This window comes from Pelodiscus sinensis, chromosome 18 (genome assembly GCF_049634645.1).
Source record: "Pelodiscus sinensis isolate JC-2024 chromosome 18, ASM4963464v1, whole genome shotgun sequence".
NCBI classification, from domain to species: domain Eukaryota; kingdom Metazoa; phylum Chordata; order Testudines; family Trionychidae; genus Pelodiscus; species Pelodiscus sinensis.
The window spans coordinates 1,463,446-1,491,183 of NC_134728.1; the positions used below are offsets into that span (position 1 = coordinate 1,463,446).

At 57.1% G+C, this 27,738-nt stretch overlaps 2 protein-coding genes across 4 annotated transcripts in view; both read right to left on the reverse strand.

Annotated features, from left to right (window-relative positions):
- Positions 1-1,893, reverse strand: part of TM9SF4 (transmembrane 9 superfamily member 4) — a 32,060-nt gene extending 30,167 nt beyond the window's left edge. Inside the window, exon 1 of one of the 2 annotated variants that reach the window (XM_075900836.1) lies at positions 1,723-1,893. In XM_075900836.1, coding sequence (XP_075756951.1) covers positions 1,723-1,743 — 21 coding nt within the window. In that variant the 5' untranslated portion in view covers positions 1,744-1,893. Of the gene's footprint in view, positions 1-1,580; positions 1,703-1,722 lie in introns of those variants that run through there. The other variant, XM_075900837.1, reaches the window with a different exon arrangement.
- A 644-nt stretch (positions 1,894-2,537) lies between these two features.
- Positions 2,538-27,738, reverse strand: part of HCK (HCK proto-oncogene, Src family tyrosine kinase) — a 37,060-nt gene continuing 11,859 nt past the window's right edge. For both annotated transcript variants that reach the window (XM_075900845.1, XM_075900844.1), the window contains exons 3-14: positions 22,132-22,255; positions 20,828-20,867; positions 19,486-19,585; positions 19,101-19,196; positions 18,451-18,554; positions 17,364-17,513; positions 15,763-15,915; positions 13,508-13,690; positions 12,858-12,934; positions 7,783-7,936; positions 7,328-7,459; positions 2,538-4,161 (exon numbers count right to left, since the gene is read on the reverse strand). In XM_075900845.1, the coding sequence (XP_075756960.1) occupies positions 3,959-4,161; positions 7,328-7,459; positions 7,783-7,936; positions 12,858-12,934; positions 13,508-13,690; positions 15,763-15,915; positions 17,364-17,513; positions 18,451-18,554; positions 19,101-19,196; positions 19,486-19,585; positions 20,828-20,867; positions 22,132-22,248 (1,509 nt within the window). In that variant the 5' untranslated portion in view covers positions 22,249-22,255 and the 3' untranslated portion in view covers positions 2,538-3,958. The remainder of the gene's footprint in view (positions 4,162-7,327; positions 7,460-7,782; positions 7,937-12,857; positions 12,935-13,507; positions 13,691-15,762; positions 15,916-17,363; positions 17,514-18,450; positions 18,555-19,100; positions 19,197-19,485; positions 19,586-20,827; positions 20,868-22,131; positions 22,256-27,738) is intronic.

The window sequence follows — 27,738 nt, forward strand, 5'->3', positions numbered from 1 at the left end:
CCCACCTTATAGTAGTCCCATACCTTCACTTTTTAAGGACTTCAGTTCACTGTTTTGCAACTCTGAGTTAAAATAACTTCATTAACTACTTTTTTTTTGTAATTAGGCATAAGTATTTAACTAAGACTAAGCCTTTTGGAGCTCTTCAAATTTTTGTTTTAATGTTCTGATAATTTAGTGATTTAAAATATTTGACTGCTTTTGACAATAGCTGAATATTATTTTTGAATCAAATATCCAACCTTAGGCTGGGCTCTGCTAACACACCAACTTGGCTGATCTGAAACAACCACTGTTCCTACTCAAGTAACCACTTTGTCCCATTTCACAGCTCTGTGATTCTACTAGACTCAGGACACTCCTGAGCTTAGAGGGCTACATCAAATATTGCTACCCACTCACGCTTAATGCATGGCATGCTTTCCCGAGACAATGTTTGGCCTGTGCAGAGTTTGTATCTGCACAGGGCTAAAAGTCAGGGAAGGGCGTTTATTTCACGCAGTTCAAAGGAAGCAGAATTCAAGGGAGAACATTTATTTCAGGCTAGAGCAGAGGTCTCCAACCTTTTTAAGCACAAGATCACTTTTTTAAATTTAAATGCAATCCAGGACCAACCTCACACCCAAACAGCCTTGCCCCCCCACCTTGTGCCTCTCTAGGGCCTCACCCCTGCTCACTCCATCCTCCTTCCCTCATCCTTTCTCCAATACATCAGGCAGGGGCAGAGGGTTGGGGTGCAGACTCTGGTCTTGAGTTAAGGGATCTGGAGTATGAGAGGGGCTCTGAGCTGAGCCTGGAGAGGGGTTGGAGTGCAGGAGAGGGTTCAGGCTCTGTAAGGGAGTTTGGGTGTAGGGGGGCTCAGGGCTAGGGCAGGGGCTTGAGGTGCAGGAGGGAGGGGGTTTATGACTGAGGCAGGGGTTCAGGATGCAGGCTCCAGCTGGCCAGTGCTTACTACAGATGGCTCCTGGGTGTTGGTGCTGTGGGGATAAGGCCGGCTTACCCCTGCCCTGACCCTGCACCCCTCTCAAAAAACTCCAACAGACTCCCTCCATCCCAAAACCCTTCTGTGGAGATAGACTACAGGGTGGGAAGAGGGCACCCTGACATTGGCACCCCCTCCTCTCCCCTGCCCAGCAAGCATGTGTGTGTATGCGGGGGGAGAGGGGGGTAAGCTCCAAGGCAAAAGGTGCACATCAGTGGGGGGAAGGGCAATTGAAGCGCAGCACTTGTCAGCCTCTTGGCCAAGCCAGTGAGGATCGCCGGTCCGAGGCGCCCCGATCTCCCAGTCGATCCCGATGGACTGGCTGGCGACCCCTGGGCTAGAGCCTCTGGGTCTCTGTGATACCCTGGGGACAAATCCCACAGACGCCCCGGTTCACGCCCCTCTGGCAAGAGGCTGTCGGGGGCCAGTGAAGCTGCGACTCCCAGCAAGCGGCGGGGTCACGCTGCAGGATGAAGCCAACGCCTGAACCGGGCCGAACCGAGCCGAGCCGAACTGGGCTGGGCTGGGCCGGGCCCCCCCCCCCCCAGATCGCCCCCAGCACCCCCCGGCTCAGCGCAAACCCCCCCCAGAGACTCACCCCGACGCCCGCCCCCCGCCCAGACGGGGAGGGCCCGGGGGCCGCGGCGGGCCCGGCTCCGGAGCCAGAGGCCGGGCCAAGCCCCGGGGCGGGGGAGGGGGTCGGGCCCCGGGAGGGGCTGTGCCCGGGCCGCTCCACTCACCATCGCCCCCGATGCCGCCATCTTGGATCCACGTGTCGGGCCAGACGTAAGCGGAAGTAGCTCGCGATTGGCCGGGGAAGTTTATCACCATGGAGACGGCGACGGGCGGGGGACGCCGGTTCCGGGCAGCGGGGCTCTGGGCCGACCCCGCGGGGCGGAGCGAGCGAGGCCGGGCCGGGCCACGCACAGGCAGAGCCCCCGGCGCGCCGCGCCCCCTCGCCGCCGGGCCCGGCGCCCAGCACAGCACTGCCGGCAGCGCCATCTTTACTCAGGGCCGCGGGGTCAGGCGCGGGCACAGAGCGCGCTCGGCGCCATCTTGACTCAGGGCAGCACGTGGGGGGCGGGGCACGTTCGGAGCCATCTTTACTGAGGGCAGCAGCTCAGCCTCAGGCGTGGTGGGGGCGGTCCTAGGAGCCATCTTTACTGAGGGCAGCAGGGCTCCTTTTCTCAAGAGGGAGCCGATTTTTCCTGCTTCGGCGCCATCTTTACTAAGGGCAGAAGGGGGCAGGTGTGAAATACTCCTATCTGGGGCAATGGATCGTTTACTCTGGACCCTAACGACGGCGATCGGTCGCAGCTGTCATCCTGGCTGATGGCTGCCCCCTCCCCCTCCGCTGAACAGGCTGGGGTATCCCCAGCAGAGGGCACAGGCAAGACTGGATACCTTTGCTGAGATAAAAATGAGAAAGAAACCAAGCCCTAAGGCCTCTTCCTCTAGCGGGGTGAGAAGAGTACGGGCCCATAGCTAGAAACAGGTAATTCTAGGGCCTGCCTAGCTCCTGAATACACAATGCAAGAGAAAGCCACAAACAATGCAAGACATTTTCACATTTATTGACTGAAAATCAAAGCTGAGATCGAAGTACAGCATCCATTGTGTCCCTCCTGTTATTATTGGCTGGGAAAGTCACACAACTATCTCAGAAATTCACTAGGAAAAAGAGAGAGAGATTTAAATCTGTCCACAATCTTTATCCTTCCTCCTGTCATCTCTCCATCCCTTCTCCCAAATAATCTATCTTTAAATACTAAATAAAAAAAACAAAAACAAAAACACCACACAACCCCCAAAATAAATGTGCAAGAAATGCAGGTTCCTTAGTGGAAATGCAAGTTATTACAATTTGCAGTTTACTACCCTCCCCTACCCAGCGAAAAGAAATTGGATGGAATCAGTGACATCAATTACCTTCTCTTCAGATTTCCAGTGTCACCCACTACACACTGCAAGATGCTTGAGAATTGATCAGTCTCTAGCATCCTGTTCTTAATATAGTTTCTAGATAACACCCCCATAATTCTCAGACAGCTGTAAAGGCGCCGCTATAAAAACCCACAGAAACAGCTCAAGAAAAAGGAATTGAAAAAAAATCAAAGTGACAAATGCTGGTGTCATCACTCAGCAACTCAAGGGGGAAAAACAATCAGGCCAATGTCTGTTATTTGTTGACACCATTTACATGAGAGTCATTTTACATGTCTTGTGAAGAGATAAGGTTCCTGCTTCAAGGCACTTGATATCTAGTTCAGTTCAATACAATACACTTGTCAATAGCTCATCCACAAGAAGAGGCAGAAGAATCATCCATGTTCAGATCCAGGCAGGAAACAATCAAGAGAAATGGGCTTGAAAGAGGCTTTACATGAAACCTTTTATCCATAGGTTCTGAAGCCCTTTACAAACCACTTTACAAGTGACCACTTCTGGGGTGAAATCCAGCAGCTGTTTAACAATATACCCCTTCAGCACGTGGCAATTGGAGCTGCATAAAGCAAACAAGTGCCATGGGATCTTTAGGGCCAAGACCACAGTTTTATATCCCATTGGAAAGATGGCAACTTCTGTCTCAAAGCACCTCCTTGCACTACACTAGGGCAATAGTTCTGTCTGGGTTTAAAGTGAAGGAAGCCACCCGCTGTTGCCTTTCTGCAGCAATGGATTTTCCATGGCAGTCGCACACTTGCGTGCTAACAAGCCTAATGGTGTTTCGCTTATTCGGCAAGTTCACAACCCAGGGAGGCTGAAAGGTAATGTGACTGCATTCTGCCTCCAACTCAACTTGAGCCAGTGTCAGGGAATCTTTGGTATCGAAGAAGAGGCTGATGGAAGTGGACAGTATGTATTAAAGGAAAATGAAGGAAGGGATGGAACTGAAGAACAGACTGTGTGTATATATTACAGGTACTAAAGCAGACACAACTTAGGTTCTCCATTCTTGTCATTGGATTTTCTACATTAAGGCTGATGCTGGTACTGGCTCTCCGTTGCAGTATAGAAATCCTCCAGAACACTCTGTGTGTATTCAAAGGTAGGACGATCTTCTGGTTTGTTCTTCCAACATTTCAACATGATATCATACAGCTCTTCCGGGCAGTTATCTGTGCGTGGCATTCGATACCCACGCTCCAGGGCACGGATCACTTCCGGGTTAGACATCCCTATAACACAACAACAGGCAGAAGGAAAACAGAGTATGACAAGTGTTTTCATTTTGATTTTTAACAACTCATTTAGGGACTGTGATCTCTTGACATAGAGGGACAGGAGGAAACACAGGAAGAGGGATAGGATGAGCCCTTATATCACCACATGCAAAACAATGGAGTCATCAGACAATGGTATTTAAAGCTGTATTGACATAATCTCTCTTAAGTTGAGATAAAAAATGATTATTTACAAAGTCCAGTTCTGCAAAACACTCCAAAATAACAGCCATGTTCTTCAGGTAATAGGCGGAAGGTTCAAAACCAACCCAAGGAAGCATTTCTGCACACAACGCGCAGTCTGCCTGAGTAACTCTTGCCAGAAGATGAAACAGGGTTCAAAGAGAATTAGAAAAGTTGAATGGAGCATCAGTGGTCCTCAATGGCTATTGGCCACGGATAATGATCTAGTCTGTTTGCCGGAAGCTGGGAATGGACAAAAATGGATGGATAACTGGAGAATTGGTCATTCCCTGTGGAGCACCTGGCACTGGCCACAGAGGGCAGACAGGACAGTGGGCTAAGATGGACCTTTGGTCTGACCCGGCCTGGCCGCTCTGATGTGAAAGGACAATTTGAGAAGTCGTATTGGCCCTTTCCCCAACAATCCCTAGACCAGGGCTACTCAATTTTGGAAGTCCTGGAGGCCACAGTGATGCTCTCAGCACATGCCGAGGGCCGCAACTTAAGTGTGGTTGCATATACATGCAAATCTATATGCAAATATATGCAAATAGCTTCTTTTACACTGACGGACATGAATACAAAGATTAAGGCAAGACTACACAACACACAGGCCCCAATTAAGTCAGTTCTGCTGATATTAATAAAATGCAATAGTTACCCAATTTCCACCCATATGACAGCAATTTTAATGAGCAATGACAGTCCAGGAATTTAACTACTAAAATGCATCTCAACAGAAGACAATTCTATTGATGACTTTTTTGTTTTGGCTCCCACCCGCGGGCCCTGCGTAAACCCAAACTGCATTGCGGGCTGCAAACAAACAGGCCACGGGCCACATACGGCTCGTGGGCCACATGTGGCTCGTGGGCCACATGTTGAGTAGCCCTGCCCTAGGATTCAGTCCCTACGTGAATAAATCATGGACAGATCACCTTGCTTGGGCAGAATCATTTATTATCTCTCAGAGGTGTCATGCCCCCCCATGCTTTATGGAAATTGACTTACGAATATGCATAACTCGAATACACTATGCAAAATGCATCATGTAACATATCAATTTCAAACTAACAATCTGCCGAATCCGTATATCCTATTTTCATGCAAGGATCATTCTTGTATGTGGAAAACTTAAAAAACAATAAATAATCCTGCAGCACCTTAGAGACTAACAAACAATGTAGCTGGAATCATGAGTTTTTGTGGGCACAACCCACATCTAAGTCCATTCATCAGAAGCAGTGGATTATGCCCACGAAAGCTCATGATACCAGCTACATTTCTTGTTAGTGTCTCTGAGCTACAAGATGATTTGTTGTTGTTGAAGTTTTTCCAGTTGCTGACTAACTCTTGAATGTGAAGTTAGACATACAAAGTACGAATCTGGTTTTAATTCTAAATGCACCAATGAGTGCTATTAGTGTTACTTAAGGAACTTAATTACTCAGTACTCAAACCAACGACCCGTGAATGATCTTGTGAGTCCTGTAAGCCCAAACTGTGGTTGGTCCTAGAAAGACACGTAACCATGCCACCTAGTACTGGAATCCATCTTGAGTCTAGTATTTTTCCATAGGGATGGTGAGACTGAGAAAAGGGTTCCTGCCCTGGGGGGTGGGGGGGAGTCTATTTAAGGAATGGAAAGCAATCAGGTCTTTGACTTCAACTGACCTTTGAAACTGCATCACCCACCCACAGAGGATACACACATAGAAAACCTGACAACAGCTGTAGACCCAGGCCCAGAGTAAAGATCAATGGGGAGTTGAAGCATATTACCCGAGATAAGATCAACTGTTTAGCGTACGAATTTGCATATAACAAATTTCTTAGCATATTAGACCTAGCTGGAGTTTGTTTATTTTAATTTAGTAACTTGCTTTGATTGGTCTGTTTTCATTGTAATCACTTAAATCCAACTTTTTATACTCAATACAAACACTTTTATTTATTATCAAGTGCAGTGTAAATAATGGTTACTGTGGAGGGGAGGGGGCGAATCCACCGGGCATCTCTCTTTTTCATGGATAAAGGGAGCAAACATCTTCATGAGTATTCTCGGTGTAAAACGTTTACGCAGGGTAAAATGGATTTATTTGGGGTTTTGGTCCCTTTTGGGGGTTGATTTCCTGGGTGCTGAGTCCTCAGAGCTGAGCCCTTCTGAAGCTGAACTGGTTCAGGGTCTGTGCCACTTTGCTGGGGGGCAGTTACCCCAACTCTGTGCCTTGGCTGGAGGAGACCAGAGCAGGACAGGGTGGTGGGGAGCCCCAGAGGGCAGGAAGGCTGGTATCAGTGGCTGGATCAGCGCACTAAGGGACAACCCCAAGGGGATTTCTGTGATCCAGCCAGTTACAAGAGGTACCAGAGAGACAGATTAGTATAAATGGAAAGAGTTGCTGATTCTGCCACCAGATCTTTATTAGCCCTTCTAAAACATCTGGGGGTGCTTTCCAGCACCACACAAATATGCTAATTCAAACTGAGAAGGAAGAGGCAATGGGATTTGGTGGACCAAGCGCAGGCTCAGAGTCAAGAACTTGTGAGTTCTGATGCCAGCTCTACCAGCAATGATGCACTCAAGCCCATACAGGCAAACGCTCTCACTCGATTGACACATTGGAGGTTTGGGCAAAAAGAAATCTGATGAGGCTCAACAAGGCCAAGTGCAGAGTCCTGTACTTGGGAGGGAAGAATCCCAGGCATTGTTACAGGCTGGGGCCTGACTAGCTAAGTAGCAGTTCTGCAGGAAAGGTCCTGGGGGTTCCAGCAGACGAGAAGATGGATTTGAGTCTACATGGCGCCCTGGTAGCCAAGAAGGCTAATGGCTCACAGTTTTCAAGGCACCCTCCCTTCCCTGGTCCCTTGCTAACTTCACCTAGAAGTAGATTATATGGACAAGCCAAGAATAGCCTCTGGAGACAGCTCAACCTCCCACCTGGGTACGGGGTCCGCCCATAGGTAACGATCTCCATCAGGAGGATTCCAAAGGACCAGACGTCGGATTTGATGGTGAAAGATCCAAAATTGATCGCTTCTGGCGCAGTCCACTTAATGGGAAACTTGGCACCTGGCAAAGAGATTGAAACTGTCAAGTGTAATTCACAAGCCAAGGGGCCGGAAGTGAGGCACATAACAAGAGAAGTCACTAACAGCGGGATGCACGGAGATGCAAGGTAAGCAGCCCCCCTGCTCAACAGACCCAACTTCCACATGTTTGACATGCAGATCACGCCACCTCAAGCTCCCGGGTATGTGAGTGTAGGTGGGCCTAAGGGAGACCAAGTTACACCATCTCAGGTCCCCTCTGACCATGGCTGGCCACGTGCATTTTGTCATGCCAACTAGGGCATGCAGGCTGCATTTGTATGTGTCACCCTGGCAGCTCTTTACCTTCCCGGGCGGTGTACTCGTTATCCTCAATGATCCTGGCCAGTCCGAAATCGGCGATCTTGCACACCAGGGTGGCGGAGACCAGGATATTGGCAGCTCTCAAGTCCCTGTGGATGTAGTTTCTCTGCTCGATGAACGCCATTCCTTCCGCAATCTGTAGAAAGGGGGATACACCACGCACACAAGTTTCAGCGTTGGAGAGCCAGAACAATCAAGCCCTTCGTGGGCCCCAGGAAAGAAGTTAACTCACTGTTCACAAGCCCCTGGCAATCAGAGTGCTCAGGGAACCCCCTCTCTTGGGGGGGGGGGGGGGGAGGAGTGACAGATTAAAATCCCTATTCCCTAAGGAAAGGGCTGTTCATCATGCTTCCAGACAGGCAAAGACCAGGATTCTGGGGGACATGCAGCCCTCCACAGAGGCTGGGCCAACACATGACTTATGCATCACATGAAGCCACAGTGGGGAAATGACAGAGGACAGTGGCGGATGAGTTGATACATCAGAACAAGCCTCTGCACATTTCCATGAACTAGAAGCTGGGATTTTACCTCTTCACCGACAGTCATACACATGGACTCACGCAAACACACTCCTCTTGTGTTGCTAGTGCACACACCCAAGCTAGTGAACATACACAAGCACAACTAAATCTGCTGCCACAGGCCCTGAACGTTACTATCTAGGCCAGTAATGGGCAGCCACGAATAGCGAGTGGGCCACATGAGAGGCCCTCCTTCATGTCAGTGGGCCGCTGCAGCCCGCGGCTCACTGGGGTTCCACCTGCAGCCCCGTGGACCCCCATCTGCCCCTGTGCCTCTCACACACTGTGGCAACAGAGCCCCAACTTACCTGCTCCTCCAGCACTTTTGGAGCATGCAAAGTGCCTGATTCACACTCCATCCCTGCTCTGCCACCTCCCTTCCAGAGCTTGAAAAGCCACGAAAGGGCTGGGAGGGGGAGGGGGAGGAGCAGGAAGTGTGGGGCTCCGGTGTACCAGTGCAGGAGAGGCACATGGGGGAGGGCAGCAGCCGGGGATGTGTGCGGGCCGCAGATGGAGCCCCAGTGGGATGCACCACTGATCTAGAATAAACTAGACTCCAATGTTCCCTCTAATTTTTTCTGTCCATGTGCAGAATAAATTTTGTTCTGTGCACTGAGGCAAATGCAGATGTGCACCACCAGTATACACACACACTGGCAGCCCTGGGCACTCTACTAAATCAGATGGGCAGCCTTTGACTCTCTCCTGGGTGGCCGCCCAAGTGCTCAGTTTACAGGAATCGCTGCTAGGTTCATGTCTGGTTTTAAGCCACCTCAGCGAGAATCTTTTCCCAGGTTTCACTGTAACGGTGCCCGTGGCACCTTCTCCACTGACCCTCCTGCCCCAGCAGGGCCAGAAGAATGAAGAAATTCCCTAGGGAGACATTACGCTGCGAGAGCATACAGCTCTCCTATTAGGATGGAGAAACTCCATAGAACTGAGAGCAGCTCTCCAAGAACCTAAACATATGACGATCACAGCTCTCCCCAGACACCTCTCTCCTGGACATCCAGGGATGTGGCACCCATGCTATTTCATTAGAAGGCGGGAATTTTAATTCTGACATTCCCACGGTAGCACTGCATATCACAACTCAACACTCCTTTATTATCCGACTACACTCAGCAGTGAAGGAGCCCACTAGAGGGCACCCGCGACCAATGCCACAAAGCACGCCCCAAAAGGCACTCGTCAGCAGTGGGAGGGAGAAGGTGACAAGGAATAGGACAGCATGGACATGGAGCTGGAAGGAAAAGGGCTCATGAGGGGCGGGGGAGTATACATCCTGCACTTGCTTACTCCTGTGGAGAGTCGGGCCCAGAGAATCTGGCAGCCTAAGTCTTCACATATGTGCAGCTGAGCTGTCCATGCAAAACCACAAGCGTCACAAACTCAAGAGAGTCATTTCACACCCCGGGTCCTATTTGCACCCTCGTTTACTGAATGTGCAAACGTGAGCTCACACAGCTGCCTATGCGCTGTTTGCATACGGAATTCCTCTCTCTGGGAACGCGGATGGAAAGAGGCAGGTGCAACAGTGGTTCCGAACCCTGGTGGGCCAATACTCCCTGTATGGCCCTGAGGATGTAGCACCGGCTGCAGCTGTGTGCTGACTGGGCCGCAGACTGAGAACCAGCAAGCTGGGCCTTTTGCAAAGTCTCCGAGCCAGAAAAGCAGCATGCACAAGAGCGTATCTAACTTGCACAAGGCTGTCCCCAAGGCAGCATGAGCCTGTGGCTACGGCATTCAAGAGTTCAGTGTTCAATTTCCAGCTTCGTCATCAGCTTGGGCACATCGCGTCACGTTTCTGCCTCTACCACCCTCAGTTTGAGGGTAAGTTCTCCAGGGCCAAGACAACCGGTCTGCACTAGAAAATTAGGTCAGTTTCACTATGCCAGCCAGAGGTGTGAAAAATCCACCCTCTGCCCCATGCATGTAAACTGACCTACATCCACCTGAGCAGAGCGCCAGGTCAATGGAAGAATTCTTCCCTCCACCGAGCTACTGCCTGTCAGGGAGTTGGGTTCCCGACGCTGACAGGAAACCCTCTCCCATCAGCACAGCGAGTGCCACGCTGAAGGTGTGACACTGTGGTGTTGTAAGTGTAGAGAAACCGATAACGGGAGGCTAGTCTGCAGGCTACTTTGGCTTTGCTGACATCTTTGCAGCAGAGCTTCCGAGTGGAGGCATCAAGCATACTGACCGGAGGTTTTAGAGGTCACCAAATGAAATGAATAGGCAGCAGGTTTAAAACAAACAAAAGGAAGTTTTTCTTCACACAACGCACAGTCAACCTGTGGAACTCCCTGCCAGAGGATGTTGTGAAGGCCAGGACTTTAACAGGGTTCAAAAAAGAACTAGATACATTCATGGAGGTTCGGTCCATCCATGGCTATTAGCCAGGATGGGCAGGGATAGTGTCCCTCGCCTGTGTTTGTCAGAGGCTGGAAATGGGTGGCTGGGGAGGGATCACTGGATGATTCCCTGTTCTGTTCGCTCCCTCTGGGGCACCCGGCATTGGCAGGACTCTGGGCTAGATGGACCTTTGGTCTGACCTAGTATGCCCACTCTTTTCTTCTCCCAGCGTACACCACCACCTCCCTGAAGCCCATAAGCTGTGTTGCTAGAACCACCCTCTTCCAGCTGCGCTGGAGAAGGAATGTGACTTTCACAGCTATGCTGGCCAACCTTAATAGCGTAACCTTGGCCTGTGCGTACTGCTGTGCCCTACAGCCCTAGGACTTTCCCTGGGGTTTCCAGCGGCCATTGAAAGATAAACACCACCACCACATTTGGATGCACAAGCAGATTACTGCCCACGCAAATGAGATGCACAACTGCACATCCAACTTATCTAAACATCTCACACTGAAAGTGGAACTTGACGAGCTATTTTCAGGAAGTGTTCTGCAAACTCCTGTGAAACTTTATAGTCCCCTTGGCCTTATCTGCAACCCGCTTTCCCCTCTGCTAGGAAGCTACTTGGAGACAGGGCTTCATCTAACACACTCATGCCAGGCACAAAAGTTCCTCGCCTCTTCCCAGAAGCCCCGCCCAAGACAACACCAGTCTGGTGTTTAAAGCAGGTGTCCTAACATGAAATAGGTCAGAGCCGGGGTGAGGGGAAGGAAGACGGGGGGTGGGGGGGGGGAAGGTAGGGGAAATAGAAGGAGAGAGTGGTCGGTGGCTCAAACCAGGCCATTTTGACTGAGTAAAGACTGCGCAGAATGGGAAGCTGCACGGCTCTGCCCGAGGACTGCAGAACCGGCAGAAAGGTGTCAGTGGCGGAGCCGCCAGGTGGCCAGTGGCTTTTAAGCCAGGTCACGCAATACACAGAGTTATTGCCCCTTGGAGCCAGCCGCTTGGCCGTGAGCTGATTTCAGCCAGGAGTGTTGTATCCCCGAGACAGGACAGAGCAAGTCTGGAAAACGGAAAGAAAACGGAAACTTGCCCCCAGAATCTCGGTGGCCACCGGAGAGCAGAAAAGGCCGGCGCCGGGGCAGAGACGGTCTCCGCCAGCTCCTGACGGGAGAGGCTGGGCCGGGCGAGCCGTCCACTTGCTGATTGGCAGGATGCTTCCCAACACTGACCAGCCGGGCAGTCCCAGGCCTCTAACGGCCACTGCCAAGCGCCAGCGTTACAAGGTTAGTCCTCCGAGAACAACCAACTTCCCCGCGCGCCTGCTGCTGCTCCGTGGCGCACAGCCGCACCCGGGGCCAGCGCAGACAGGCGGCCAGTTGTCTCAAGAGCAGAGTGAGAACACGCAGGCAGCAGGGGAGGGAAACTCACTGGATTGTTTCCAGAGTTCCTCTCCCCCCCTTCCCCCTTGCAGAAAAAGCACCAGGTCCCTCCCGCATATTTTCCTGGGGCAAACCAGGCTTATTTGCATATTCAAATCTCGTTCACAGCTCCCCATTGTTCCATGCTGGACAGCTGGATTCTTCACAGCACCTACCTGGTTTCCAACCCCTCCCTCCTCAGCAGCCTTTACCGAGAGGAGCATCCCAGGCGGGGCATTGCTCCCAGCAGCTAGCGACCTCCAGGCCAGATCAATCAGCTGACCAAACACACTTCCTGCCAGGACCCCACCTGGCCCTTCGACCTGCCAGCCCTTGGCTCTTACAGCTCCCGCTCTCAAGTACCCCTCAGGGGAGCTGGGCCCAGGTCACTGCTCTCAGCAAGAGAAGAGGCAGGTCACAAGTTAAGTGACTTGCCCAAGGCCGCACGGAGTGAAGCGGCACGCTCAGTACTCCAGACCACGCTGCCTTTGAGTACAAGGGCCCTTCTGTTCTGTAACCGCCCCGCTCTCCTGCTCGGCCCCTTTTCGGCTCCCGTGGGGCTCAGTGACCTGCTGATGCTAAATGGCCCAGTCCTGTGGGGTCTTGATGCCCAGCACAAAAGCCTTCGGCCTCTCTTACCGCCGGCCATGGCGCGCCAGCCCATTCCTCCTCCGTGGCTCGTGCCCAGAGGAGAAGCTTCCCCGGCCCCAGGGTGGCTCGGCCCTCAGATGCCCCCGCCCTGCTCGCGCCTCACCTGGGCAGAGAAGTCGATCAGCTTCGGGAGAACCTGCTTGTTCCCTTCGTCGCTCTTCAGGAAATCCAGCAAGCTGCCTGCGAAGGGCAGGAGGGGGAGGGGTTCAGGGCGCGGCCAGTGGGTCCCGTCTGCCACCGAGCCCCCGGGGCAGGGCCTGCGAACTCAGCGCGCGCCCCCGGGAAACAGAGAGGCCCCACTGCAGAGCCAGGCTCCCTGCCATGAGTTCTCCCAGGGCTGGGCCCCCCTGGCTCTGAGCCCCAGATGCGCCCTGCCCCCTTTCTGCATGCCCGCGGGTGGGGTTTGTCGGGGGGGGGGCTCAACTCTTGGGGTGTCACACGTCCCTCGCCTCTTGCCTCGTTCTCTCCCTGTCACTTCCCATGTGCCATCCCCTCTTCCTGCCCACCACGGTTTATCACACACTCCCAGCCCTGACCCATATCCTGGCCAGCTGCCTCCTCGCTTACCCAGGGAGGGGGATGGCAAACAGCGCCCGCCTGGCACTGCCAAAAGGCAGGACCCGCCTGCCCCTGCGAGGGCCCAGACAGCCGGTGTCCTCGCACGGCCCTGGTGCGCTCTGGGCTTCTCCCGTGCCCTGGGGCAGATCAGTGTGCGTGCGTGTGCACGTGTGCGTGCGGGGCGGTTTGTGTTACCTTTCTCCATGAACTCCGTGATGATGTAGATGGGCTCCTCCTTGGTCACCACCGCGTTCAGCTTCACCAGCTTGTCGTGCTGCAGGCTCTTCATCAGGTTGGCCTCGGCCAGGAAAGCGTCCACCGACATGCTGCCCGGCTTCATGGTCTTCACGGCGACTTTGGTGTGTTTGTTGTAGGTGGCTGGCAGAGAGGGCACACGAGGGCGCGTCCAGGTTGGTCCCAGCCCGCATGGGGCTGCAGACATCGCCATGGCACAGGGCTTCCTCCGGGGGCGCCGGGTGTCATAGGCAGGGGGAGGCATTGGCTTCCCGCACCACCAGCCTGGCCCCGCCCACACAACGCCTGGCCCCGCCCACATAACGCCTGGCCCCGCCCACACAACGCCTACTGTAGCCCAAGGAGACTGGAGCCCTGTGCCCTCCTCCCTCTCCATGCTCCGGGGATGGGGCGACATGTCACTCCACCTCCCCATGGTGCAGGGGAGAGGGGCAGCTTGGCTCCTGTGGTGGGCGGGGCCTGGGAAGAAGGGGCGGGGCTGGAGGCTTGCCTCCCCCTGCCCCACCTTCACCCACCACCATGGCTGCCTCACTTCCAGTGGCCACAGCCCTGTCCCTACACACTGGTCCTGGTCTAGGTGCTGGCACCCCTGAGGCTGCTCACAGAACCCCAGAATCCCAGGGCTGGAAGAGCCCTCAGGAGCCAGCGAGTCCAGCCCCTGCCCAAGGCAGGACCAACCCAACTAAATCAACCCAGGCAGGGCTTTGTCAAGCCGAGACTTAAACACCTCTAGGGTGGAGATTCCACCCCCTCCCTCGGGAACCCAGCCCAGCGCTTCCCCACCCGCCTAGGGAAATCGTTTTTCCTAATCTTCAACCTAGACCCCCCCCACTGCAACTTGAGCCCATTGCTCCTCGTTCTCATCTCTCTTCCTCCATCCACCCCCAGTGACTCAGCCCCTGCTTGCACCAGGGCTTCTCTGCACACATCGTTAGATTGCACAAGTGTGACCCTGGTGTGCACGGACACGGGTGCAACCCGAAGGCTGGTGGCTAGACAAGGCCGTCAGTGCCCTCCCCTGCTCCTGGCCCAGCCCCGGGAGGGAAACCATGGAAAAAAGCAAAGCAGAATTTGGCTCTGCATGAACAGGAGCGTTGTGGGCAAGGGAGGAGTCGTCATTCAAATCCCCCTCTCTCCCCCTCTGGAGAGAGAATGTATTTACCTGCCAACGGCCTCCCTCCTTCATTGTCTACCGAATCCCTCACCCTCCCGCCTTCGGAGCCCCTGCCTCCTCATCTACCGAATCCCTCACCCTCCCGCCTTCGGAGCCCCTGCCTCCTCGTCTACCGAATCCCTCACCCTCCGCCTTCGGAGCCCCTGCCTCCTCGTCTACCACATCCCTCACCCTCCCGCCTTCGGAGCCCCTGCCTCCTCGTCTACCACATCCCTCACCCTCCCGCCTTCGGAGCCCCTGCCTCCTCGTCTACCGAATCCCTCACCCTCCCGCCTTCGGAGCCCCTGCCTCCTCGTCTACCGAATCCCTCACCCTCCCGCCTTGGGAGCCCCTGCCTCCTCGTCTACCGAATCCCTCACCCTCCGGCCTTCGGAGCCCCTGCCTCCTCGTCTACCGAATCCCTCACCCTCCCGCCTTGGGAGCCCCTGCCTCCTCGTCTACCGAATCCCTCACCCTCCCGCCTTGGGAGCCCCTGCCTCCTCGTCTACCGAATCCCTCACCCTCCCGCCTTGGGAGCCCCTGCCTCCTCGTCTACCGAATCCCTCACCCTCCCGCCTTGGGAGCCCCTGCCTCCTCGTCTACCGAATCCCTCACCCTCCCGCCTTGGGAGCCCCTGCCTCCTCGTCTACCACATCCCTCACCCTCCCGCCTTGGGAGCCCCTGCCTCCTCGTCTACCACATCCCTCACCCTCCCGCCTTGGGAGCCCCTGCCTCCTCGTCTACCACATCCCTCACCCTCCCGCCTTGGGAGCCCCTGCCTCCTCGTCTACCACATCCCTCACCCTCCCGCCTTGGGAGCCCCTGCCTCCTCGTCTACCACATCCCTCACCCTCCCGCCTTCGGAGCCCCTGCCTCCTCGTCTACCGCATCCCTCACCCTCCCGCCTTCGGAGCCCCTGCCTCCTCGTCTACCGCATCCCTCACCCTCCCGCCTTCGGAGCCCCTGCCTCATTGTCGCTTCTGCCTTCCCTCTCCCCTCCGGCCCAATCATTGCTCTTCCTGAGCCGCCCCGTTGCTCTTACCCATCCAGACTTCTCCAAACTGCCCAGCTCCCAGTTTCTTGTCCAGCTTCAGGGACTCCCGGGGAATTTCCCATGCGTCTTTCTCCCAGGGTTTCTGCGGCTTGGGCGCAGTGCAGGGCTGAGTGAGCTTCTGGCAGAGCCCATCGCTTTGGTCTGAGAAAGAAGAACACAATTTCCAGGTCAGGGCCAGGCTATGCTGCCAGGCAGGGGGAGCGGTGTTCCTCCACTCTGGGCCAGCTCCTCAGCACCTGAGCAGCCCCCTTTGGCCTAGCAAGAGGGTACGGGCCAGTGGAGACGGAAGGCAGGCGTTCGCACGACTCCCCTAGCAGGCTGCCATGGAAACGACGCCAGCCCCGAGGACCGGATTCGCTTTCAGGCCAGGGCGGGGAACCTTCTCTGGGCCGCTGACCCACAGAAAAACCACATGGGGCCCGCACACAAGTGAGAAGCAAAAAACCAAAACACAGCCTCTCACGGACGTGGCCCCCGACTGAGGAGAAAGCTCCTCCCCCACTCCTCTCGCGCAGAGCCAGGGGGTCCAGGCTAGTTGATTTTCTGTGCTCCAACCCTGCAGGGAGGATGGGGGGGGGGGGGGGGGGGGGGGGGAGTCCCAGTGCAGGCTCCCCAATGCTGGGGGAGGGGAGCCCTGAGTTTCAGGGCTGGACCTAGGCAAGCCAGGGACCACAACCAGCCCCAGGCCTTAGCTTCCTCACCCTGCTTTAATGGGATCAACATTCGTCCTCATGAGGCCTGGCCCGGAGGCCAAGTCCCCTGGGTGCACCAAGGAGCTGCGTTGCGCTGAGGAAGCGTCCCCGCTGAGCTATGCACCCAAGCTTGGGGGGCCAGGGCACACGAGCCCCTTCTGGGGTGTGGGGAAGTTAGGGTCTGTGCAGCTCTCCAGGCAGGGGTGTAGTCTGGGGGTGTGGACAGCTGCCCCAAGAAATGCTGGGTTAGAGCGGGTGGGCGGCAGAGGGGGAGAGTGTCATTTTTAGGCTGGGGGGCTGCTGACCCACAGAAAAATAAGTCGGGAGCCACACAAAAGTGAGACGACCTGGCCCCCGGAGAAGCAGAAAGACCCTCCCCACATTCTCCTCCCACACCAGAGCCTGGGGGGGGGCAGGCTAGTAGATTTTGTGGGGCCCCCCCTAGACTTTGGGGTGGGGCCAAAAATGCGGGGTTTAGTGTGCGGGAGGAGGCTGCTGGAAAGCAGGCTCGGGGGTGGGGTCTGGGCGGGAGGAAGAGCACAGGGAGGGGCGGGGGGCTGAATCCGACCCCCAGGCCTTAGGTTCCCCACCCCTGGGCTAGAGCACCAAGCTGGCCAGCAGGCTCCAAAATTCAAACCAGGGACCCAGAGGTGGAAGAATCTGTAACCGATCGAGGGCCCCGAAACCATCCAGCCCTTCTGTGGCCAGCTGTGTGTGCAGCAGCTTCTCCACCCCCCCCCCCGCCCCCCGCTCCCGGAAAGGATCCAGCAACGGCCTCTCCGTGGGCAGAGAGGGACGGAGCCGGCAGGCGCCAGGAGCCGAGGGAACCGCCTAGCCATGGCCACAGCCGGGCAGTGAGCAGGGGCGGCGGGGCAGCCTGCGGGAGGGCGGACTCACTCTTATAGTGGCTGACCAGGTCCTGGAGCGTGGCAAAGCTGTTCCGCGGGGAGATGTAGAAGCCCCCGCTGTCCAGCGTCCGGATCTTATAGTGCTTCACCGTCTCGCCGTTCTGGGGGTCAAAGTCCCGCACCGACAAGGAGTAGCTCCCTGGTCCGAGAGAGACGCAAATGGAGGCGCCGGGGGTATCGGCGGGCAGCTACGGGCCCCGTCCGGCCAGGCTGCGCTCCCCTCCTCCACACTACGGCCCCCTGCCCGCGGCGCAGCCCTCACCCCTCAGGCAGCCGGTTCAGCAGCCAGCCAGGGAGCTCAGCCCGCCTGACCCCTCCTTCCCCAGCCCCCAAAGTGCCCCCGGACCCCAGCGAGGAGTTCCAGCGGCTGGGCAGAGGGATTTCTAGGCTGGGGGGGACCTTTTTTGGGGCGGGGGGCTGCTGGCCCACAGAAAAATCAGTCGGGGGCTGTACACACGAGAGAAACTAACAAAAACGCCCTCCCTGAGGTGGGCCCCCGACTGAGGAGAAAGACTCCCCCCACATTCCCCTCGCACACAGGGGGGCCCAGGCCAGTTGACTTTGTGGGCTCCAGCCCTGCCGTGGGGCAGTGGGGGGGAGGGTGGGGCTGGAGCACCATCACGGGCTCCCCAATGATGCGGAGGTAGCCCAGAGCCTGGGGGGCCAGATCCAGGTCCTGGCCTTAGGTTCCCCGCCTCTGTTCTAGGCAGGCACTCAGCCCCTTCCACACAGGGATGCGTTCGCCAGGGGCTGGGTCGCTGTAAGGCTGAGCTGAGAAGCAGATAAACTCTGCCCTCCCTGGACATCTCCTCCCCCTAACCTCAGACAGGGCCATTTCCTGCAATCCCTCCCCTCTCTCACAGTGGGGGGGGGCGGGGGGGGGGGGTGTTTCGCAACACTGTGTGGCAGCAATGGCTTAGCACAACTGCAGCCTCCAGCAGCAAGAGGGATGGAGCAGAGGAGGCCAGATAACTGCTGTGTTGTCTGGGTCAGGATCGCCCGCCACCCGCCACTCCCTCCACCTCCTCCTGCCCCGGCTGCCAGAAGCAGCCCCCCCTCGGCCGCCCCCGCCTCACCTCTGGTCGTCTCGCTGTCTCGGATCATGAAGGAGCCGATCATGTTCCCCGGCGCCAGGAGCTGACGCTCTGCATCTTTCCGGCTGACACCTTTGAAAAACCACCTGGCGGGCGACACCAGAGCTGAGCCCAGCCCCCTGCGCCGCCCTGAAACGCTGCCCCTCCAAGCCTAGGCCGGACCCCAGCCGAGGGGGGCGGAACAGGCAGCTGGGCTGGCCGGGGGGGTTCTGCCTCCCAGCTCTACTTTGCCAGGGTCGTTCCCTGGTCACGAGGCCGGGCCGGCTCCTAAGTGTCCATCACTGGGCTGCGAAGATCTCAGTGGAATTAGGGCAACTCGTTCCCCGGGGGTCTGGGGCCAGGCCGGGGAAGCTGGTGGTTCCCAAGGAGGAGGCGGGGGAGTGGGTGGGGAAGTGGGAAGCAGAGACGGGTGGCAGGCCCGGCAGGAGTTAACTTGTCCAGGTGAAGCGGCAGAACAGCAACGGGAAGGGGGTGCCCGGAAAGGCCCGGGCTGGGGAGGGTTGCTGTTGCTCTGTGCTTCTGTGGTGGTGGACGGGGGTGAAGCACCGCGGCTTAGGGACGGCAGCAGAGCGCAGGCTGCCCAGGGAGCCGCGAGGTTGCCCCGGCCCCACCCCAGCGGACGCCAGACTCACTCTTCCGACTCCAGGGAGTTAACTCGGGCCACGTAGTTACTCGGGATGTAGCCTTCCTGCCCCGTCAGCGCCTTCGCTCTCCACCACTCTCCCGACCTGCAGAGAGGCAGACACGAGCCGGTTCCCATCACCCCGCCACTGCGGGGGGGTCACCCCCCAGGGCACTGCCTGCCCTCCCCAGCCCCACAGGCAGCCGTTCTCATGGGTCTCCGATGCTGCACCCAGGCTGTGCAGCCCTGGTGCAGAGGGACTCTACAGGCACGGGAGCCCAGAGAAGTCAGCCTGGGCAGGCAGCCTTCCCAGCTGCCCCGGACCCGCAGAGCCAGGGCATGGCGAGGGGGTGCCAGGCTCCCGGGAGACACAGAAGCATCAGGGCTGCACTTACTCCTGCAGCACCTTCAGCTGATCTCCTTTCCGGAAGCTCAGGTCCTCCTGGTGTATCGCTTCGTAGTCATACAGGGCCAGCACGATGTTGTCGTCGGAGCCTGCAAGGCGGAGCACACCCCCTTCCCTGAGAATGGCAGAGGGGATCCCCTGGGAAAGGGGGAGCACTGACTCCAACACGAGACGCCCTCAAGTCCCTCTCTGTTCACCAGTCACGAGGACCCCTCCCTTATCCCCGTGGATCCGTCAGGGAATTCCGCTTCTGTAGCCGCTGTATTCCCCAGTGCAGTGTTTCTCAACCTTTTTTTTTTTTTTTTTTTTTATAAAGTACCCCCTTTTCAAAAATAACATAAGTACCCGCAGGACCTACAGTTTTCAGACACACCATTTTTTTCTCCCATTGCAACACATTTGTTTAAACTACTTAATCGTAGCCGGGCGGGAGATGAAATTTTTGGGTGTAAAAAGTACAAAAATAATCAAGCGCTGTAAAACTTACAACAAAAATTCAGTTTTCTCCAAATTTCCATTGTGTGGACGTCCCCCCCAGACCTCTCTCAAGTACCCCTGAGGGTTCTCGTCCCACTGCTTGAGAAACACTGCCCCAGTGGACTGCAACCCTGATTGGCCAGGATCAGGCCCTTCTGGTGGCTCCTTCCTTATTCACCCAGCCCACCCCAATATGGCAGCTGAGCCCCTTCCCCTGTAATAGCAAACAGCAGCCAAGCCCTGGTCTCCCTCCCAGTAACATGCACACGTCCCCTCCCCGCAAACCCACTGGTGCACAGCAGGGGCGGGGCGACTGACAGGCCTGCACACGCGGGGGAGGTCCCATGGGAGGATGAACCAGGGCAGGCCGCTCGGGACATGCCTGAGCATCCGAGGTCATGACACAAGAGACCCTCACGGTGGCTGGTGCACAGACGCAAGTGGGATCCGCAGCCAGGTTCCCGGCGGCGAAAGGAGGCTGCATCGCACGCACCCTTCCAGAGCCCGGCTGTGCAGCAACACCTGGATTCTCCCATAAGGGAGGAGTCCAACTAGTGGCAAAGGACAGGGGGGGCCTGACCCTCTCACTTTTTACCGGGGGCGGGGCAGAGAGGAGCAAGTGGAGGGCAGGGTCTTGGGGGAAGGGATGCCGTGAGGGCAGGGACTCAGGGAAGAGGCAGCCCTGGTGCCCCCCACACTTTTAAGGTGCTTCTGCTGCTCCTGGGCCCAACCCAAAGCCCCAGCTCCAAAGGCCCCCCACGCTGGGAGAGTTTGACCCCGACGTGAAGGCCCCAGCACACTCATCTCTGACACTAGCTCCCTGCACAGCTGCCCGCACCCCCGTCCAGACGTACCATCCACTGCGTGGGGCAGAGTCGGGCCGGAGTTACTGTTCTGCAAAGCAAGACGAGGGGAGTGGTTAGAGGAGGAAGTCCCCACCACCACTCCCCTGTGGGATGGAGACCAGAGGCGGACAGCGCTGGGGGCACAGGGAGAGGGCTGAGCAGAGCCGAGAGCCTCCCCATGAAAGCCTGGCTGGACGGTGGGACGGAGCACGTGCTCCGGTGGACGCCAAAGCCGTCCCCCATCTCGGGGCTCTCCATTCTGGACGGCAGACTCCGGCAATATTTATTTTCGCTCTTTAACCCATTCACTGCTGACCTCCAGGGGAGCCACAACCTTCATCCCCTCCTCTTCTCTCTCCAGCCTCTTCCTCCTCCTGTTTCCTCCTAACTAGTCCCTAGGCGGGCGGGGAAGCGCCGGGATGGGCTTTGGAGGGGGCGGAATCTCCATCCCTAGAGGTGTTTAAGTCCCGGCTGGACCAAGCCCTGGCTGGGCTGATTGAGTTGGGCGTGGTCCTGCCTTGGGCTAGGGATGTTAAATTTAGATTCATCGGCTAATTGAATAGTTGGTGCATTTTGCATCGACTATTCGATTAGTCGATAAAGCGCCTCTGCAGCGTAGACACAGACTTAGGGCTGTGGCTACACTTGAAAGGCGAAGGCGCTGCAGGGAGCATGGGGCCAGCGGGGGACTCAAGCAGCCCCCGCTGGCCCCGTGCTCCCTGCGGCGTTTCAAAGCGGCAGCACCACATGGAGCCCTGGCACCAGGCTCCACACAGCGGGGCCGCTGATGCTCCCCCTCTTCTCTCTTCCCCCCCACTGCCTCTTTGTGATAGAGGCAGCATGGGGGGGGGGGGGGAGCGACTCGTCCTTCACATCTCTGCTTTGGGCGGGCGGGGGGGGCGAGGGCTGGACTCGGTGGCCCCAGGATTCTAGGGTTCTCTGACCCCTCCCTTTCCTTTTCAGTCTCCATTAGCGTCTTCGTCGCCCGCAGCGTACCCGCCTCCCCGGCCCCAGGAACGGCTGCAACATTTGCAGTACCAGCCCCGAATAAACTGGCATTGCCCGCAGCCACAGGCACCGGGGACAAGAGTCTCCTCCGGGTGTCCCGGGCCCACATGCCCCCAAGCCAGGCTGCCCCACTGCCTAGGGCAAATCCAAACCAAGAGACCTTGGCGTGGGGCGGGGTAGGGGAGAGCGGCAGCAGCTCCTTTTCTCTCTAGCAGCTGCCTTCTGACCCGCCTCCCTCTTCCCCGGGCCTTGACCCATCCGCAAACACAGGGGCATCCGCCCCCCCCGCCAACGTCCCCACTCACTTTCTTGATCCCGGACGTGGGGTCTTTCACATAGTGCGGCTGCACGGGCCCAGGCCCAGGCTCGGTTTTCGAGTCCTTGTGGTGGACTTGGGCCACCTTTGACTTGGCGCAACCCATCCTGCCGCTGAAAGAAGAGAAAAAAAGAGCGCTCAGGGCGGCAGGTCGCGCAGAAAGGAAACCCCTTCGACACCAGCAGATCCCGGCCTCACGCCTCCGGAGCCGGCACCACACCACACCCTCGCCTGCTCGGTCGCCAGCGCTGGAAAACCCCACCCTGGTGATGGCAGAAAAATCCGCCGGGGGAAATCTCTCCCTAAGTCTAGGCAGCCTGGGGTGAGCTCACCCGTGCAGCAGGAGCGTCATTCAGATGCATTGCGACTTCTCACGGTGCCCACGGACACGGTGAAAACTTCCCAAAGGGGAAGGAACCCCGACCCCACGGCGCTTACAAAGTACCATTCGCCAGGGCACGGCGAGGGGCAGGAGGGGGCATGGCCGGCGGTCTGAGGAAGGGCTAGAACATCAGGATGAAACGAGGGGATGGGTTTAAATGTCCTTGATTCAGAGAAAAGGGACGTCTCGGTGGGGCACTTCCCCAGGGCGAGGCAGCAGGGAGAGGCCCAAAGGAAGGGTGGGAGAGAGCATGGGGGCTGTGCAGACCCATGCAGGAAGGGGGGCCAGGCCTGGAGGACACACATTCTCCCCGGCCGTCTCAGGGCACTGGCAAACGGCAGACCAAAGTCAGCGGCTCTGGCAGAGCGGAGCAAGCGGGGAGCAAGGACACCCCGTTCCCCACCGTTCTGGTTCACAGAGCAGAGAGAAGACTCCTCGAACGGCCCAGCCCTGGCAGCCTGCTCCCGGCCGCGGCCCCTCGTGCTGCCTGCCTGGGAGGACTTTTGGGGACTGAGATGCCAACAACAGACCCAACCCAGGGCCTGTACAGAGACAAGACCCCCGCTGGCCCCGATCCTGCGAGGTGCACGTCCCATCAGCTTCGGTGCGAATTGCAATTGAGGAGCAAGGGCAGCAGGATGTGGCCCGATAACGAGAATCCTTGTTAAAACAACACACTTCCGCCCCCACAGAGACGCCTGTATCTCCAAACATAGCTTCTCTGCTGCCCTGGGAGGGAAGGGAGGCCATGCGCCCGCCCCAGACACAACCCAAATCCTCTGCACCTCCACCCCTGCACCAATATCCCTTCCCGGACCCTGCACCCCGATCCCCTGCCCCAGGTCACAACCCCCTCCCAGACTCTGCACCCCCTCCTGCACCCCGATCCCCTGCCCCAGGTCACAGCCCCCTCCCAGACTCTGCACCCCCTCCTGCACCCCGATCCCCTGCCCCAGGTCACAGCCCCCTCCCAGACTCTGCACCCCCTCCTGCACCCCGATCCCCTGCCCCAGGTCACAGCCCCCTCCCAGACTCTGCACCCCCTCCTGCACCCCGATCCCCTGCCCCAGGTCACAGCCACCTCCTTCACCTAAACTCTCTCCCAGATCCTGCACCCCAATCCCTTGCCCCAGGTCACAACCCCCTGCCAGACCCTGCACCCCAATTCCCTACCCTGAGCTCTCTTCTGCACCCAACCTCCTGCACCCCAATTCCCTACCCTGAGCTCTCTTCTGCACCCAACCTCCTGCACCCCAATTCCCTACCCCAAGCTCTCTTCTGCACCCAACCTCCTGCACCCCAATTCCCTACCCCGAGCTCTCTTCTGCACCCAACCTCCTGCACCCCAATTCCCTACCCTGAGCTCTCTTCTGCACCCAACCTCCTGCACCCCAATTCCCTACCCCAAGCTCTCTTCTGCACCCAACCTCCATCCAAAACCCCACACCTCCCCCATTAATATAATGGAAGAGCACAGCCCTTGACTACTTACCAAATTCTTGGAGTGGACCCCCCCCAAAAACAATTACCCCTCCCCCCAATCCAAGCCACCCCTGGGGCAGTCCTGCATAACTCCAGACTCTGCTGTGTGCTCAGCTAGTGTCCATCGCCCTGCCGGCTATTTGAGTCATCTCACACCAAGGGCTGCCACGTTGTGGCTTTGGTCACAGGCTGGAGGCAGTAGACTCGCTGATAGCGGGGTTTTAAATAGCCCCGGGTCTGAGCCGCAGAGCTCACAGGCAGCCCCCATCCCCGCGGGCCGGGGACTTTCACAGCGAGGAGTCAGCGCTGCTCTATTTGCGCAACGGGGCCGTATCTAAAATTTGCATCAAAACCAGTGGTTGGGGTGGGGGGTTGCTTCAAAATAAAACCTCAGTGGAAAGTGTCATGAAGGTTTCATGGCCCCCCATTCACACGGCTGGATTCCCAGGGGCAGCAGTGTCACAACCGGGACTGTCGCAGGCGGGGCCTTCTGAACGGGGGAGCAGTGGGGCATAAAACCGGACTGGAGAGGAGACAGAGCCGGATGGGATTGCGGGGGGTGGCACAAGATGGGCTACATGCTATTGCAGGCCATTCGCGACTGCCGGCAGCACATCCCCCAACAGCTGGAGACGGGGCACTAGGTGGGAGAATTCTTAAGAACCTAAAAACGGCCAGACTGGGTCAGACCAAAGGTCCATCTAGCCCAGTAGCCTGTCTGCCGACAGCGGCCAGCACCAGGTGCCCCACAGGGGGTGGACCGAAGACAATGAACAAGCGATTTGTCTCCTGCCATCCTTCTCCAGCCTCTAACAGCCTTTTATGGACCTAAGCTCCATGAAATTATCTAGTTTGTCTTTAAACTCTGTTATAGTCCTCGCCTTCGCAGCCTCCTCTGGCAAGGAGTTCCACAGGTTGACTACAGAAGAACTTTCTTTATTAGTTTTAAATCTGCTACCCATTAACTTAATTTGGTATCCTCTAGTTCTTTTATTATGGGAACTAATAAATAACTTTTCTTTATTCGCCCTCTCCACACCACTCCTGATTTTATAGACCTCTATCATATCCCCTCTCAGTCTCCTCTTTACTAAACTGAAAAATCCCAGTCCTTTTAACCTCTTCATAGGGGACCTGTTCCAAACCCCTAATCATTTTTAGTTGCCCTTTTCTGAACCCTTTCCAAGGCCAAAATATCTTTTTTGAGGTGAGGAGACCACATCTGTACACAGTATTCTTCCCGAGGTGCTCGGCTGCTGGGTCTTGCCCCCATGCTCAAGGTCTAACTGATCACCAGATTTGGGGGCAAGAAAGAATTTCCCCCCAGGTCAGAGTCCCTTCCCCTGTAATAGCAAACAACCGCCATGCCCCGGTCTCCCTCACCGTGACTCACACTCACACCCACTCCCCGCAAACCCACTGGAGCACAGCAGGGCCGGGGGTGGGGTAACTGACAGGCCTGCACATCTGGGGAAGGCGCCGTGGCAGAGACCCTGGGGGGTTTTCACCTTCCTCTGCAGCAGGGGGCATGGGCCACTTGCAGGGTTAAACTAGTGTAGATGGTGGATCGTCTGTAGCAAGAAGCCTTTATACCGTGATGTGGGGGTGGCAGTCACTCGGCCAGAGGCTATGGGTCTGTTTTGGGAGTAGGTGAGTGAGGTCCCGTGGCCTGTTGCATTTTTCTGTCCTTTCGGCTCTTGCATGTTTGCCTTGTTTTATCTTCCAGGAAATGGGGCTGGACTTTAATAGCAGCAGCTCCAGACCATTTCAACTCCTCGTTTCGCTTTCCCGCCCCCAAAAAAGGACAGTTATTACCATCTTTAAACAGAGCACCAGCTGTCAGATGGCCATTGCCGTAGAAAAGCTCTCCACAGCTAACGGGAACAAGGGCGCTCGGTAAAACGAAGCCTTACTGAAGGCTTCACAAGGCAAAGGCTTTGTTTTCTGTAAATTCAATAGACGCTGATAAGCAAGACTGACTGCACGCTCTCTCGAGCGGGGTGCAGCCTGGAACCTAAACCTCCCCAGCGATGGGGCTTCGGCCACCTTCCTCAGCAGACTCCTCCACTGCCTCCAGGAGCAATTCCCGCTATTCACCGTCACTGATCCCTAACCCTCGGCCTGTTACACCTGCCTCCCGCGTGGCCCTCGCCCCCTCTGCGGCTCCTGGGTTCCTCACGTAAGAGGGCGGTGAGGAGCTAGGCTGGGCGGCTATTGGCCCTCCCTCGGCGCTGGCCTTTCTAAAGTCCCCCCCGAGAGGTCAGCGAACTTTTCGAGTGTCAGCAGGGCCCACGCGGCAAGCAGAGCCGGCAGGAAATGCGGCTTCCTAATGTCCTGGGGAGACTTCGCTTAGCAGGCGAGAAAGGAGAAGCTGCCTAGGGCTGCGGACGGAAAGAGAAGAGAACCACGCTGCAAGCCCGGGGCGCCGTGGAACAGGCAGACAGCTTGGGCGTGGTCCTGCAGGGCCGGGAGCACCCCTGGCTCCCAGCAGGCTCAGAGCGCCTCTCAGGATGAGGCCTGGACCTGAGCCCCAGGTGAGGTTGAGAACAGCCAGCTGAAAGGCGCTTGAAAGCAGTTCTCCATTTTGGAAAGAGCCCGGCAGCCCGCCCACAGGTAAAACTGCATTGCTCTAAACAGCAGAGACTCGGGCCCTGCCTCCCGCCCCTGGATCTCCCCCCTCTGAGTCCAGGAGGATGTGCCCCTCCCTCCAAAAATCGTTCCAGCACCCCCGCCCCACACTGCAATACAGTCTCCGACCTTTGAACAGTCTCCGACCAAGCGGTGGCAAAGCCCCCCTCCAGCGAGCTGCTGGGCCCCTCCTTTCTCACCCCCAGACTGACGGACCCTTGCCGCCGTCTCTCCGAAGACCCCTCGGGCAGGGAGCAAAGCCCGGAGCCGCAATCACTCTCTAGAAAGGGAAAACGAAGGCGCCGCAGTGGAGGGCGTTTGAACCCAAGGCTGCGGCCTGGCCTCGAGGGCTCACTCCGGCCAGGTGTTCGCAGGCCAGCCCCTGCAGCCCGGCCTCAGCCAGGCACTGGGAGTTTTGGGGGTTACCCCAGCCTCTGGGCTTGGCCCTGGACGTTTTATGCAGGTAGAGAGCACCAAACGTTGCCGTTGTAGCCCTCGGCAGCAGCCTGGATGACACTTTCCCGACAGCCCGAGGACAGCGGCTTTCAACTAGGGATGTAAACTCCTGTTTAGTCAGTTAACCGGTTAACCGGGGGTGGGAGGGGGCTGCTCAGGCCAGGCTCGAGCAGTCCCCCCACCATGGCTGAAGGATGCTCTGGCCAAGCTGGGCCACCAGTTAACCATAACCGGAAACATCACCCAGTAACCGGTCAACCATTCCCACCCGTTTTCAACCTGTTGTCCGCGGGTCCCCAGACTACACGGACTTTCTAAAGGGTCCTGCACCTCCATGTGAACCATGGTAGGGGTCGGCAAATGAAAAAAGACCGAAAACCCCGGGGCAGAATCTGCTGAGTTTTACTTTCTGGTTTTCTTTCATGTCGCCCCTCAACTTGTTTGGACGCATTTCGTACCAGCAAAAGGGTCCAGATTAAAAGGCGGGGAAAGGGGAGACCCTTTGCCATCGAAACGGCGCAGCAGACAAGGGAGTCCCTGCAAGCTTCCCCCATACACTGCTCAGCCACCAGGGCCCAGGGGGGTCAGCCAGGGAGTCTCTGCAGAGGTGGACGTTCGGTACTAAAGCGCGTCTGCGAGGAACTAGAC